This window comes from Cololabis saira, chromosome 18 (genome assembly GCF_033807715.1).
Source record: "Cololabis saira isolate AMF1-May2022 chromosome 18, fColSai1.1, whole genome shotgun sequence".
Classification (NCBI taxonomy): domain Eukaryota; kingdom Metazoa; phylum Chordata; class Actinopteri; order Beloniformes; family Belonidae; genus Cololabis; species Cololabis saira.
Window position 1 is genome coordinate 33,522,152 of NC_084604.1, and position 12,351 is coordinate 33,534,502.

General features: G+C 38.4%; 1 protein-coding gene across 1 annotated transcript in view; it reads left to right on the plus strand.

Annotated features, from left to right (window-relative positions):
* The window catches only part of mfsd2b (MFSD2 lysolipid transporter B, sphingolipid), a 30,442-nt gene that overhangs the window by 16,020 nt on the left and 2,071 nt on the right, over positions 1–12,351 (plus strand). Inside the window, exons 7-14 of the mRNA XM_061707097.1 lie at positions 271–452; positions 1,784–1,874; positions 4,917–5,038; positions 5,510–5,593; positions 5,752–5,835; positions 6,028–6,137; positions 10,554–10,697; positions 11,627–11,803. Coding sequence (XP_061563081.1) covers positions 271–452; positions 1,784–1,874; positions 4,917–5,038; positions 5,510–5,593; positions 5,752–5,835; positions 6,028–6,137; positions 10,554–10,697; positions 11,627–11,803 — 994 coding nt within the window. The remainder of the gene's footprint in view (positions 1–270; positions 453–1,783; positions 1,875–4,916; positions 5,039–5,509; positions 5,594–5,751; positions 5,836–6,027; positions 6,138–10,553; positions 10,698–11,626; positions 11,804–12,351) is intronic.

The window sequence follows — 12,351 nt, forward strand, 5'->3', positions numbered from 1 at the left end:
TTTTCTTCTCTTTTCTTTCTTATACTATTTTTTATTTTTCTTCTTCGTGACAGGGGTTCGCTTTGGCCTGGGGAGTTAAATTCAGCATTCGCTTTAGATCCCGAATGTAAGACGACCCCTACTTTTTCAGTCTTATTTCAATGCAAAAAACCCCGTCTTATATTCAGGCCAATACGGTCATTTATATTTACTCAGTCTTATTTGAACTTACTGTAAAATTCGTAAAAAGTGATGAACGTTGGAGCTGGTTCTTTGCTCTTGTGACGACAGGAATGACAATGGAGGTGCTGGGGACTCTTTTGGGCGCTGCCATCCAAGGCCAGATTGTGGCCAGCGCTCACACTTTGAAGCACTGCCCCACAAATAACATGTCTGCCGGTTACCTTGGAAACAGCAGCGGGGCAGAGATCGTCAAGAGCCTGGTGCGCTCCCAAGACTACCTGTCACATGCAGTAAGTGTCTCTGTGCCAAACGGGGAGCCCAGGTGTGCAAAAAAAAAAAAAAGGGCAGAAAGTTGGTCTGAAAATAACAAGGGCTGTCATCAGCGCTCTCGCTGAACTCAGAGCTGCGGTGAAGCTTGCGACGTGCTTTACTTTTCCAAAATACACAATGATTAAGAAAAAAAGATGTTGAATGAAAAGGAGGATTGTTCAAATTGGCTCCATATTTCTAACTGTCTGCAGGTTCTGACATTCAAAAATACATTGAAGTTTTAACTCATGTAACCCGTGGGATTGAAGGGAGACGCCACTGTTTGATATCTGAACCCGGCATCCTGAGCTGGCTCCCCGATTCTGACCACAAAAGGGGGTTCCTCCCTCACATCAGGCTCCAAAAGCAGCCCCAGTGCACCGGGGGATCTTTACAATCTGCAAGTCATTAGACCTAATTCATGTCTCACCCAGAACATGTGAAGGCAGCCCAGATTTACAGCACTGGAAATATTTGTCTTCACTTCAGTGTGGCTTCAGCTCCACTCCATTTGCACACATGATAGGAAACAGTCATGTCCACATTTCAGTTTGCAGAGCTGTGAATAAACACAACTGCTACCGGTGCTGCTGCTGCTGCATCCATCTTGGGACTTTTTGAAACTTTCTTTCGCTGGATTTTAGTATCACCGCAGCTATTTGGGATCTAAATGGCTCTTTTCCAGTGGAATTAGGGTGAACCCTATCAGGGCAACACGGTGACCAAGCCAAACCATCTGCAGCCACCCGCTAAATTCCCCCCGCGGTCGCTGGTTGAGGGTGGCACACCGTCTGGGCCAACTCCGTCTGCCCTCGGAAACAGGGAGCGTTTGATGTGCATAAATAATGATGAACCGCTGGGCTGCGCCACACGGGGAAATAGCAAACAAACAGAAGTTGTTTAAGGCAGAGCAGTTCCTGTTGAGGCACGGCATTAAACAGTTATGTCTGTATTTATGGACATGCATCTACTTGAGGTTTCTTCCTGTTTGCGCTTCTATTTGCACAGTGAAAATGTGCACAGCAGGTTGCACAGCTAAAATCAATATAGAGTCACATGCAATAAATCACATAAATCAGAACGAAGATGAATTAGAATGAAAAAAAGAGAAACAGAAGAGCGATTTGTTTCCTTAGTGGAGGTACAGTGTGTTAAATTGAAATGAGGCGCTTTTACTTTTTAGGCATTTGAGAACATTATGAATTAAAGATTGTGGATGGGCCCAGAATAGACTTGGTTGTGCTGCCTCTGTGAGAAGAGACGGATACATGTAGGCCGTCTCTTACCGTGTGTTTGTTCTTTCTCTCTGCAGAAGGAGATGTACATGATAGCTGCTGGAGTAATAGGAGGAGTGTTCATTATCTGCACCCTCGTGATGTTCCTGGGAGTCAAAGAGAGAGATGGTGAGACTTTTCTTAGCAGGTCCCAGAATTTTCCCACCTCACCAGCTAATCCATTTGATGAAAATACTCCATCAGTCATTTAAAGGGCAACACACAAGCTTTTCTTTCTTATTAACACAAAGGATATTACTTTTTGCCTTTGGAGCTTTGTACGACGGAGTATTAGGGCCAAACTAAGACAAAAAAAATTTGGAAATTACGAGAAAAAAGTCATAATGTTGCGAGAATAAAGTCGTAATAGAATAAAGTCGTAATATTACGAGAATAAAGTCGTAACATTACGAGAATAAAGTCGAGAATTACGATTATAAAGTCATAATATTACGAGAATAAAGTCGTCATAGTACGAGAATAAAGTCGTAACATTACGAGAATAAAGTCGAGAATTACGATTATAAAGTCATAACATTACGAGAATAAAGTCGTAATTTATGAGAATAAAGTCGTAATATTACAAGAATAAAGTGTTAATTTATGAGAACTCTAACAGGAAGAGTGAGTAAAATGTTGAATATTGAGCATCTTGTGAAGTTATATTTATATATTTATAATATATTTAATATTACGACTTTATTCTCGTAATATTACGACTTTATTCTCGTAATATTACGACTTTATTCTCGTAATATTACGACTTTATTCTCACAACATTATGACTTTATTCTCGTAATTTTACGACTTTATTCTCATATTATTATGACTTTATTTTCGTCCTTTTTTTTTTTCTTAGTTTGGCCCTAATAGCTTTGAGCATATACATGTATATTTATTTTAAATTTCAGAAGAGAATGAAAACAGACTAAAATAAAACAGAAGCCACGCGATGCTGTCTCCACCGGAGGTGGACCGTGTGTGAAAGATGTGAAATGTTTTAAACTTTATTTTTGATTGTAAGCAGAAATACAACATATGAAGGGTTGTCAGCATCCCACCTCAAAACAATACACTTAGGAGCATCTTTACTACTGTGTTGCGTTACCTGTCTCCCATTCTTGTTTGATGTAGGATTCAAGCTGCTCCGCAGTTTAGAGCCTCCTTTGATGTGTTTTCTGTTTCATTCTACCTCAGATGTTTAAAGTCTGCCCACTTTAGTTTCTTGATACTGAACCAAACTACAAACTCTTCTGATGTTTGCACAATTTGGCATCATTTTGTTAAAAAAAGAACATGTTTCTCTGACAAAGAACCGGTCTGGATGCAGCAATTGTTTTTCCAATGCTTCTATTATTCAGTATTAGACATAGAGCAGGATAGAGTCGGTTACCCATGATGCTGTTGTACCACCATACTGTCACAGATGCTTTTTAGCCTATTTGTTGATAACAACCAGGATCAAACACATAGAATACTCCTCAGAGGTTTAAATTTAGATTTGTCAGTCCAAGGATAAGTAAGGCTGGACTCAGGGGAGGAGGCGACGCTTCTGGATCTGTTTTCTACATTAAACGTTTACAGCATACTTTTCTTTGCATCATAGAAATCTACCTTTTGTGTGATGATGAACATTCATTTACAGCAGTTTTCAGGAGTTTTTCTTTTTTCTTTGAAATCCCACTATAGTCTATATCTTCTTTGAATGTAAATGTGCATATACTGCATTTATCATTTAATTAATTTGTCTTTTTGTGTAGATTTATAGGCTGCACAGTCAAGAAAATTCCTGGTTTGAATCCCTGCAGGCGTTTTCTGTGTGGAGTTTGCATATCCCCCCCGAGCTTTTCTCCGGCTTCCTCCCACAGTCCAAAAACATATAAGTCAGGTTAATTGGTTTTAGGGGAACCAGCAATAACACATACCAGAAAAGGGCCTTTAAATAACAGGCTCCATGTCACTGCATTGCACTGCAGCACATGTTAGCTCTCATCCGCTCATCTTTATGGTACCATCAATGACTCCTTTGAGGGGGACAAACAGCATCGACTGCAATGCAGGGGCAGTTCCAGTACAACCAGCGAGCAGATCTATCGCCTTACCTGCACCTCGTGTTATCTGATATTTAGTTAGTTAAAGGAGCATGAGGCTCCTTTTAAGAAATGAGACTCTCTAGCGCCACCCTTCACCACGACGGCCGTCGGGGGTACTGCAGCCAACAGCGAAGCCGGCACGGGAGAACGGGCATGCAGCATCATGTGACGTCACATCCGCAGGACAGCGCGGGAAATTCAGCCCCCGAATTGCAGCACATTTTGCAGCACACAGCCTGTTCAAGGCAACGGACAGATACACTAGAGGGCTCATTCTTTTTGATTTAGAACGCTTCATCTGACATTATTACTAGAAAACTTAAAACGTATACAAATTTTTTTCATAAATCCTGCCTCAATCCTGCCTCAAGCTCCTTTAATATTTATTTCGGTCAATCACAAACATAAAAATCACAAAAAAAAAATCAACAAACAAGATAACACAGGTTTTTCCCTGGTCAGCATTGTGATTATTTTGACCGAAAAGGTCTGGGCTTGAAGCATAAAGCTTATCTTGCCCACCTTTTAACAAAATAGAATATACAAAAAGAACAGATGATGTATCATAAGTCTACACAAAATAATAATAATAGTAATAATAACAATAATGATGATGATGATAATAATAGTAATATTAATAATAATAGCAATAATAATGATAATAATAATATTAATAATAATAATAATAATAATAATAATAATAATAATAATAATAATAATAATAATAATAATAATAATAATAATAATAATAATAATAATAATAATAGCTCTGAAAACAGAAAGTGAAAAGATGCTAAAGAAACCGACAAAACCAATTTAGGTTGTCATTTCATCTCATGCATGTGTACATTCTTCTTTGTTTGCTTATTGAGTTTCTTTATATGTGTCCATTTGCTTTGAATAATATCTTGTATGCTTTTATTGAGTTTGCTAGTTTAAGGTCGTTGTGTAATGAGTTCCACAGTTTTACTCCTAAAACAGATATACATCTGCCCTTTGTGTTTGTTCTTATTGCTGTTGCGTCAAACTATGTGATATGATATGCTGCAAACTCATGTGTTCTTTCCACGTGTTTCAGATCCGTACACCCCAAAGACGGAGAAGCAGATCTCTTTCCTCCAGGCTTTCATCCTGGTGATGAGACACGGCCCGTACCTCATCCTGACTGCTGCTTTCCTCTTCATCACTGTTGCCATTCAGGTACATTTATTTACCAAGCACTTCTCAGACGTGGCACGTAGCATTACCGTAAACGGGGCCAGTCCCACATCCTGACAGCGCGGGAGAACTGCTGGCACTCAATGTTGATTTGATCAATGACGAAGAGCGCTCACTGAAAGCTCAGCGGATTACACCGTGTTTTCAGTCGCGAGGCCCTTTTGAACATGTTCTTAATGCGTGTTACATTTGACACCTCTGATTCCCGCCGTTTAGATTAACTGCAGACGTTCCAGGTCTTGTAAAAAGATCTGTTTCTGCGTATTTCTCCCTGAAATCATCTCACATGAGGTGTCAGTTGTCACTGCCACCCTTGGAGTAGAAATAACTCAAAGCCAAACTCTGTCAGCAGCTCCTCCAGTCGCTTCACATGGCATTCACAGCAAGCCCAGTGCACGGCTGACAGAGAAGATGCTGCTGAATATCTGAATGTGTAATGTGTGATCTTTGCAGCTGGTACAGAGCAACTTTGTCCTCTTCTGCACGTACGCTGTCGACCTGAGGGACCACTTCCAGAACATTGTGCTGACCATCCTTGTGAGTCACTGGATTTAACGCTCATAAATCTGCTCAAAAAGTGTGCGTTTGCTACCATAAATACATTTTTTTTAAATCTATAACTTACTGAATTGGAAATAATCCCCCCTCCCTGATGGATTGTGCTACACATCACCTGTCTCCTCTCGTCAACGCAGGTTTCTGCAGTGATAAGCATTCCCTTGTGGCAGTGGTTTCTGCAGAGGTTCGGGAAGAAGACCGCTGCTTTTTGTGGCATTACAGTAAGTATGCTGTTGTTGTTTTGGCATCTCACAGCTGAAATTGGATGTTTGCGCCATCTTGTGGATATATTTAGAAGCATACGGCATCTTAATCACAGGAACAGAATTCAGAGGACTGGTCTGATGTCAAACACTGATGTGAAGTCAATAAAGCACAGCTCGTCTTTTTTACCACCTTGTTTGTCTCTGTAGTGGATAATGCCGTTCACCGTGATGCTGGTGTTCATTCCAAATCTGGCGGTGGCGTACGTTGTGGCGGTCTCCTCTGGACTCAGCGTGGCTGCATCGCTGCTCCTGCCATGGTGAGCCATTTCAGAGCACGTCAGGTCACGTTACACTCATTTATCAATAAGATTTGAAGGCCAGAGCCACCTCACCAGCAGTGGCGTCAATTCATTTTTTTTTTATTTATTTTTATTTTTTTACCTTGTCTGCACACATATTAATGATTGATACCATGTAGGTAAAAACCAAAGGCATATATATGTGCATTATTGCTATATTTAATATATATACATATATACGCCTACATACGCATACACATACATACATAAATATATACATACAAACCCGCCAAAAGTGGCGTCAATTCAGTGGAAGCTAAGGTATGGCAAGGTTACGAGTCACAGAACTTAACTAGAGTATCAATCAACACGTCCAGCAAATACTCATCACAGAAGTCTGCTATGGAGCTTATCTGTGTGGTCAAGAAAATTGGAACTTTTTCAAATGCAGTCTCGCTCACTGCAAAAACTCAAAATCTTACCAGGAATATTTGTCTTATTTCTAGTTAAAATATCTCATTTTTAGTCAAAAAATCTCATTACACTTAAAACAAGATTCATCACCAGAAAAATAACTTGTTATTTGACCATTTTCACCTGTTTCAAGTACATTTTCACTTGAAATATGTAGAAAAATCTGCCAGTGGGACAAGATTTATCTTCTCATTACAAGCAAAAAAATCTTGTTCCACTGGCAGATTTTCCACTTATTTCAAGTGAAAATCTACTTGAAACAGGTGAAAATGGTTGTTTTTGAGTCTTGTCTTAAATGTAATGAGATTTAAAAAAAAAAAATGAGACTAAAAATTAGACATTTTAACTAGAAATAAGTCAAATACTCTTGTTAAGATTTTGAGTTTTTGCAGTGTATAATAACTAGTGAAATCGATCATGTTGTTCTTATTTGCATTTGTAGTTATTCCATAAATGTATTTAAAAAACAAACATTTACATTTAACCCTTGAAGGTGTGGCGGCTGCCGTACCTTGCCATACCCAATTGATGCCCTGCACGTCAGGTCACGTTACACTCATGTATCAATAAGATTTGAAGGCCAGAGCCACCTCACCAGCAGTGGCGTCAATTCAGTCAAAGCTAAGGTATGGCAAGGTTACGAGTCACAGAACTTAACTAGAGTATCAATCAACACGTCCAGCAAATACTCATCACAGAAGTTTATGTAGCTGATCTGTGTGGTCAAGAAAATTTGAACTTTTTCAAATGCAGTCTCGCTCACTGCAAAAACTCAAAATCTTACCAGGAATATTTGTCTTATTTCTAGTTAAAATGTCTCATTTTTAGTCAAAAAAATCTCATTACACTTAAAACAAGATTCATCACCAGAAAAATAACTTGTTATTTGACCATTTTCACCTGTTTCAAGTAAATTTTCACTTGAAATAAGTAGAAAAATCTGCCAGTGGGACAAGATTTATCTTCTCATTACAAGCAAAAAAATCTTGTTCCACTGGCAGATTTTTCCACTTATTTTAAGTGAAAATCTACTTGAAACAAGTGAAAATTTTGACTCTTGTCTTAAATGTAATGAGATTTTTTTTTACTAAAAATTAGACATTTTAACTAGAAATAAGACAAATATTCTTGTTAAGATTTCGAGTTTTTGCAGTGTATAATAACTAGTGAAATCGATCATGTTGTTCTGATTTGCATTTGTAGTTATTCTATATGTATTAAGTACATATAGTATAATCAAAATGTTGAGTTTGATTGACATACCCGTAGGCGGTGGTAATTTTATTTAATGTTATTTTAATGTTATTTTCGTTGTTTTTATTCACTTATTTTTTTTTTTTTTTTTTTTTTATTATTAATTTATGTTATTTGTGAAAGGGGCAGATCAGATAAGATTCTTCTTCTTTCTGCTCCCGTTTCATTCATAAGTTAGGAACATTTGTATTTGTGTTTGTATTAAATTGTTTTGTTTTTTGAATGAAATAAAGAATAAAATGAAAAATGAAAAGTAATAGGATAATCAATACAAATAGACACAGAGTAATTCCATAAATGTATTTAAAAAACAAACATTTACATTTTCCCTTGAAGCCAAGGTGTGGCGGCTGCCGTACCTTCATACCCAATTGACGCCCCTGCTCACCAGCACCAACTGGCCTTAAACATCTCTTACAAGATCAAATGACTCCGGAGCCAGCCAACATCTGAGATGTACGGTCTGAAAAGCGGGCCCCCTTACTGTATTGACTGCTGGTTCCATATTGGCCCCCTTGGGCTCACTTGTGTGGTTATAAGCAGTACTCGAGTTGTAAAACAAAATCAGGGGGGATGGTGGATTTTATCATATGGGGACAGATAATTTGTGCTGATTACAAATAATATAATATATTACAAATAATAGCAGTGACCAAAACACCTGCAGAAATACTGCAGGAATGACATAGCAGCAGTTAAATGCAGCCTTCTGTAAGCTTTAAATATCCACTGGGCTTACATCAAATACATCAAAACACAACAATAAAAAACAGTTTTCTGAACTTATCAATATGACTCTGTCCTTCACAGGATAAGTAAAATGGATCACTGCAAAAACTCAAAATCTTAACAAGAATATTCGTCTTATTTCTAGTTAAAATGTCTCATTTTAGTAAAAAAAATCTCATTACACTTAAAACAAGACTCATCACTGGAAAAAACAACAATTTCCACCTGTTTCAAGTAGATTTTCACTTGAAACAAGTAGAAAAATCTGCCAGTGGAACAAGATTTTTTTGCTTGTAATAAGAAGATAAATCTTGTCTCACTGGCAGATTTTCCGACTTATTTCAAGTGAAAATGTACTTGAAACAGGTGAAAATTGTCAAATAAGTTATTTTTCTGGTGATGACTCTAAATGTTGAAATAGCAGTAAAACCACATTATTTGATGAAATGATATAAGGGATGGAAAGGGGGGATGGCAGTTTTTACAGGGGGGATGATTTTGACCGTTTTTATTTCAGGGGGGAAGCCATCCCCCCTCAACTCGAGTACTGGTTATAAGACACCCACTCTGGGACCATACTCATTCATCATCCGTGTGCCTGTATAACCACTGCGAGCGAGACACATGGGGCCGACGTGGAACCTGTGGACGATATCATTTGGGCCCCATGTTTTAGTCTATTTATATCTCAGATGGAAATGCTGCCAGGGAGGTTTCACAGGTGGTCCAGATTTCTTCCGTAGAAACTGGAAACATTTACGTCACTCATCCATCCCGAATCAGGTCGCCATGGCAATTTCTCTGCCATCTCTGTCCAGAAATGTACATTTTAATTAAACTGTGCCATTTCCTTTCCAGCGGTTCTGCACCAGTGCTTACTTTCTTTGCAAATACTACATTAAAATTCTGTTAGTAGTGATTTGGATCCCCCCGAGGGTCCGGTTCAACTACCCAGTTCACGGCCCGGTCATGGAAGTGATGTCACTTTAGAGGTGGCGTCTACTGTAAATCATTCATACCATTAGAGGGTTCTGGGAACACCACTCACTCATCTCTCGTCCGCTCCCGTTCACCCCAAATTACAGCCTCCCACGTGGGGCGGCGTTTATTCTGGAAGGGGACGATTGTTTATACTGTCTGTGGGCTCAGGCAGGAGTTTCCTGCCCGCTGCTCATCATCTAATCGTGCTATTAGCTCTATAATTACAGATCAGAACTCTTTCAGTGGATGTCACATCGTAACCCGGCAGCATCTTTACTAGGCCCGTAAAATTCGTTTAGTTTATGTTCGTTTAGTTTCGTTTAATTATTTATTCAAACAGGTTAAAACAAAAACAAAAAAATAATCAGAATACATAAAATGTATATACCGAAAAAAAACCCATAAGCAAAACAAAGCAAATTAAAGAGACAAATCTATATGTAGATAAATATTTCCTGTTTGAAAGGGTGTAAGATGAAGTTTCAAAAAACTTTTCTAGTCCTACCCCTTCTAATGTTCTGTTTTTACCATTACTTCATTTCACAGAACTTCTAAAAGAAAAGCATAAAAGAAAAGAAAAGAAAAAGTGGTTCAGTTGAGCAAGGCCCTTTGGTCACTGGCTGTCAGTTCATGTGTCCATTTCCGTTTTGTATCCATAAAGAGTATTGATTTTAAAGATTTGTTTAAACTTACTTAGTGATTTGCATGATTTCATTTCATCTTTACAGTTGTTCCACAGATTAACTCCCATCACTGATACACAATGGGTTTTGATGTTTGTTCGTACATGCTGTTTTTTAAAATTGCATATTCCCCTGAGATTGTTTGTTTTCTTTTATTTGAAATATAATTAATAAATAATTAAATTAAGAGCGTAAGATACACAGATGATTTAAACCTCACCGTGTTTTAGGGTGAGGAAGGGCAGTAAAGGTAAAGCATCGTAAAATTCAGCGGTTCACACAAACTGCATATGTGTGTGTGTCTGCAACCCAGGTCCATGTTGCCAGATGTGGTGGATGACTTCAGACTGGCCAACCCCTTCTCAAAAGGCCATGAAGCCATCTTCTACTCGTTCTACGTCTTCTTCACCAAGTTTGCTGCTGGCATCTCTTTGGGAGTGTCAACCCTCTGCCTGGAGTAAGTCTCTGTTTTACGTTCACACCCACAACTGTTTCTGCTTGTGGTCAGCCTCTCATAAATGTTTAAAAAAACAAAACATTAGATTATTAGACATTAGTTGAGATGTATAACTCATCCTGTGTTGCCAGCAGAGGTGTCAAAAGTATTCACATTCATTACTCAGGTAGAAGTATAGATACTAGAGTTTAAAAATACTCCTGTAGAAGTTGAAGTATCAATTCAAGTTTTTTACTCAAGTAAAAGTATAAAAGTACTGGTTTCAAAACTACTTAAAGTATAAAAGTAAAAGTAATGTAAGGGGGAAAAAAGCCATTAAGGACAAAAGCCATTGAAAATGAATGTATCTTAGTATAATGCAAATATATTAAAGAACCATATATGTGTACTATTGAGCATTAACATGTGTTTCAGAGAGCAGGAGATATGATGACTAGTTGCCTATAAGTATTGTAATGGTGCAAAAAGTCAAACTTCAGAGGCATGTTATCATTTATCCTAACCTTTATTGGAATGTACATCCAAGTTTAGTTGCAGGAATCTGAGGGAACGGATGTAAGAACAAAACTGGACAAGAACATCTGAAACAACCACAACCAAATTCACTCTATCCGGATGGAGCAATTTAACTGGATAGTTTTTTTTTTAAAGGCCGAAATGAAATAGAGTAACGAGGCTGTTTTTAAAATGTAAGGAGTAAAAAGTACAGATAATTGCGTGAAAATGTAAGGAGTAAAAGTAAAAAGTCGTCTGAAAAATAATGACTCCAGTGAAGTATAGATAACCAAAATTTCTACTTAAGTAAGGTAACAAAGTATTTGTACTTCGTTACTTGACACCTCTGATTGCCAGGTTTGCTAACTTGCAGCATTTGGCTGGATGTTGATTTCCCTTTTAAGTAGAATCTCCGCATCTTTGTTCACCTGCAGGTTTGCAGGTTATGACACCGGGGCCTGCAAGCAGCCGGCTCCCGTCGTGTACACGCTGAAGCTGCTCATCGGCGCCGCCCCTGTGGCCTTCATCATCACAGGCCTAATGATCCTCATCCTGTATCCCATCAGTGAGGATGTACGGCGCAGGAATAGACTCTGCCTGGAGGAGCTACGGTGTGTAGAAATCATTAACGGATATCTGAGGGAAAAACTCTAAACCTTCCACTCTGCCGACCTCGCACGTGAAGCTTTACTCGTAACCATCAGTTTTACAAGATCTTCTGCAGCACCGGAGTACGATGTAAACCTCTGTTATGCTGTTGTAGCAGTATGAAGTAGAAAAAAAAAGTGTAAAGACTTAACATGCAGCCCCTGAATATATGTACTTACGGTAAGCGTGCATTGTCTAAGACCCTTTCAAGGTTTTCACATTTCGTAATGTTTCACTCTCATCTTAAAACATATTCCTTGTGAACCTAGAAACAATACTCCACAAAAACAACTTTCTAGTTGGGTTTTGTTAATTTCCTAGAAAAATATAGATGAAAGTAGAAAATGCAAACACGTAAGTATATAGAACCTTCATTTAACTCAACCTCAAGTTTTATTAGAGACGATTAAGCAATCACGGCTTCCATCAGAAACCTGCAGGCTTTATGAGGCCAGACGGTGTTAATGTAGGGATTGGTTTTTTTAAGTTATTGCCTCGTTTAATACTAACC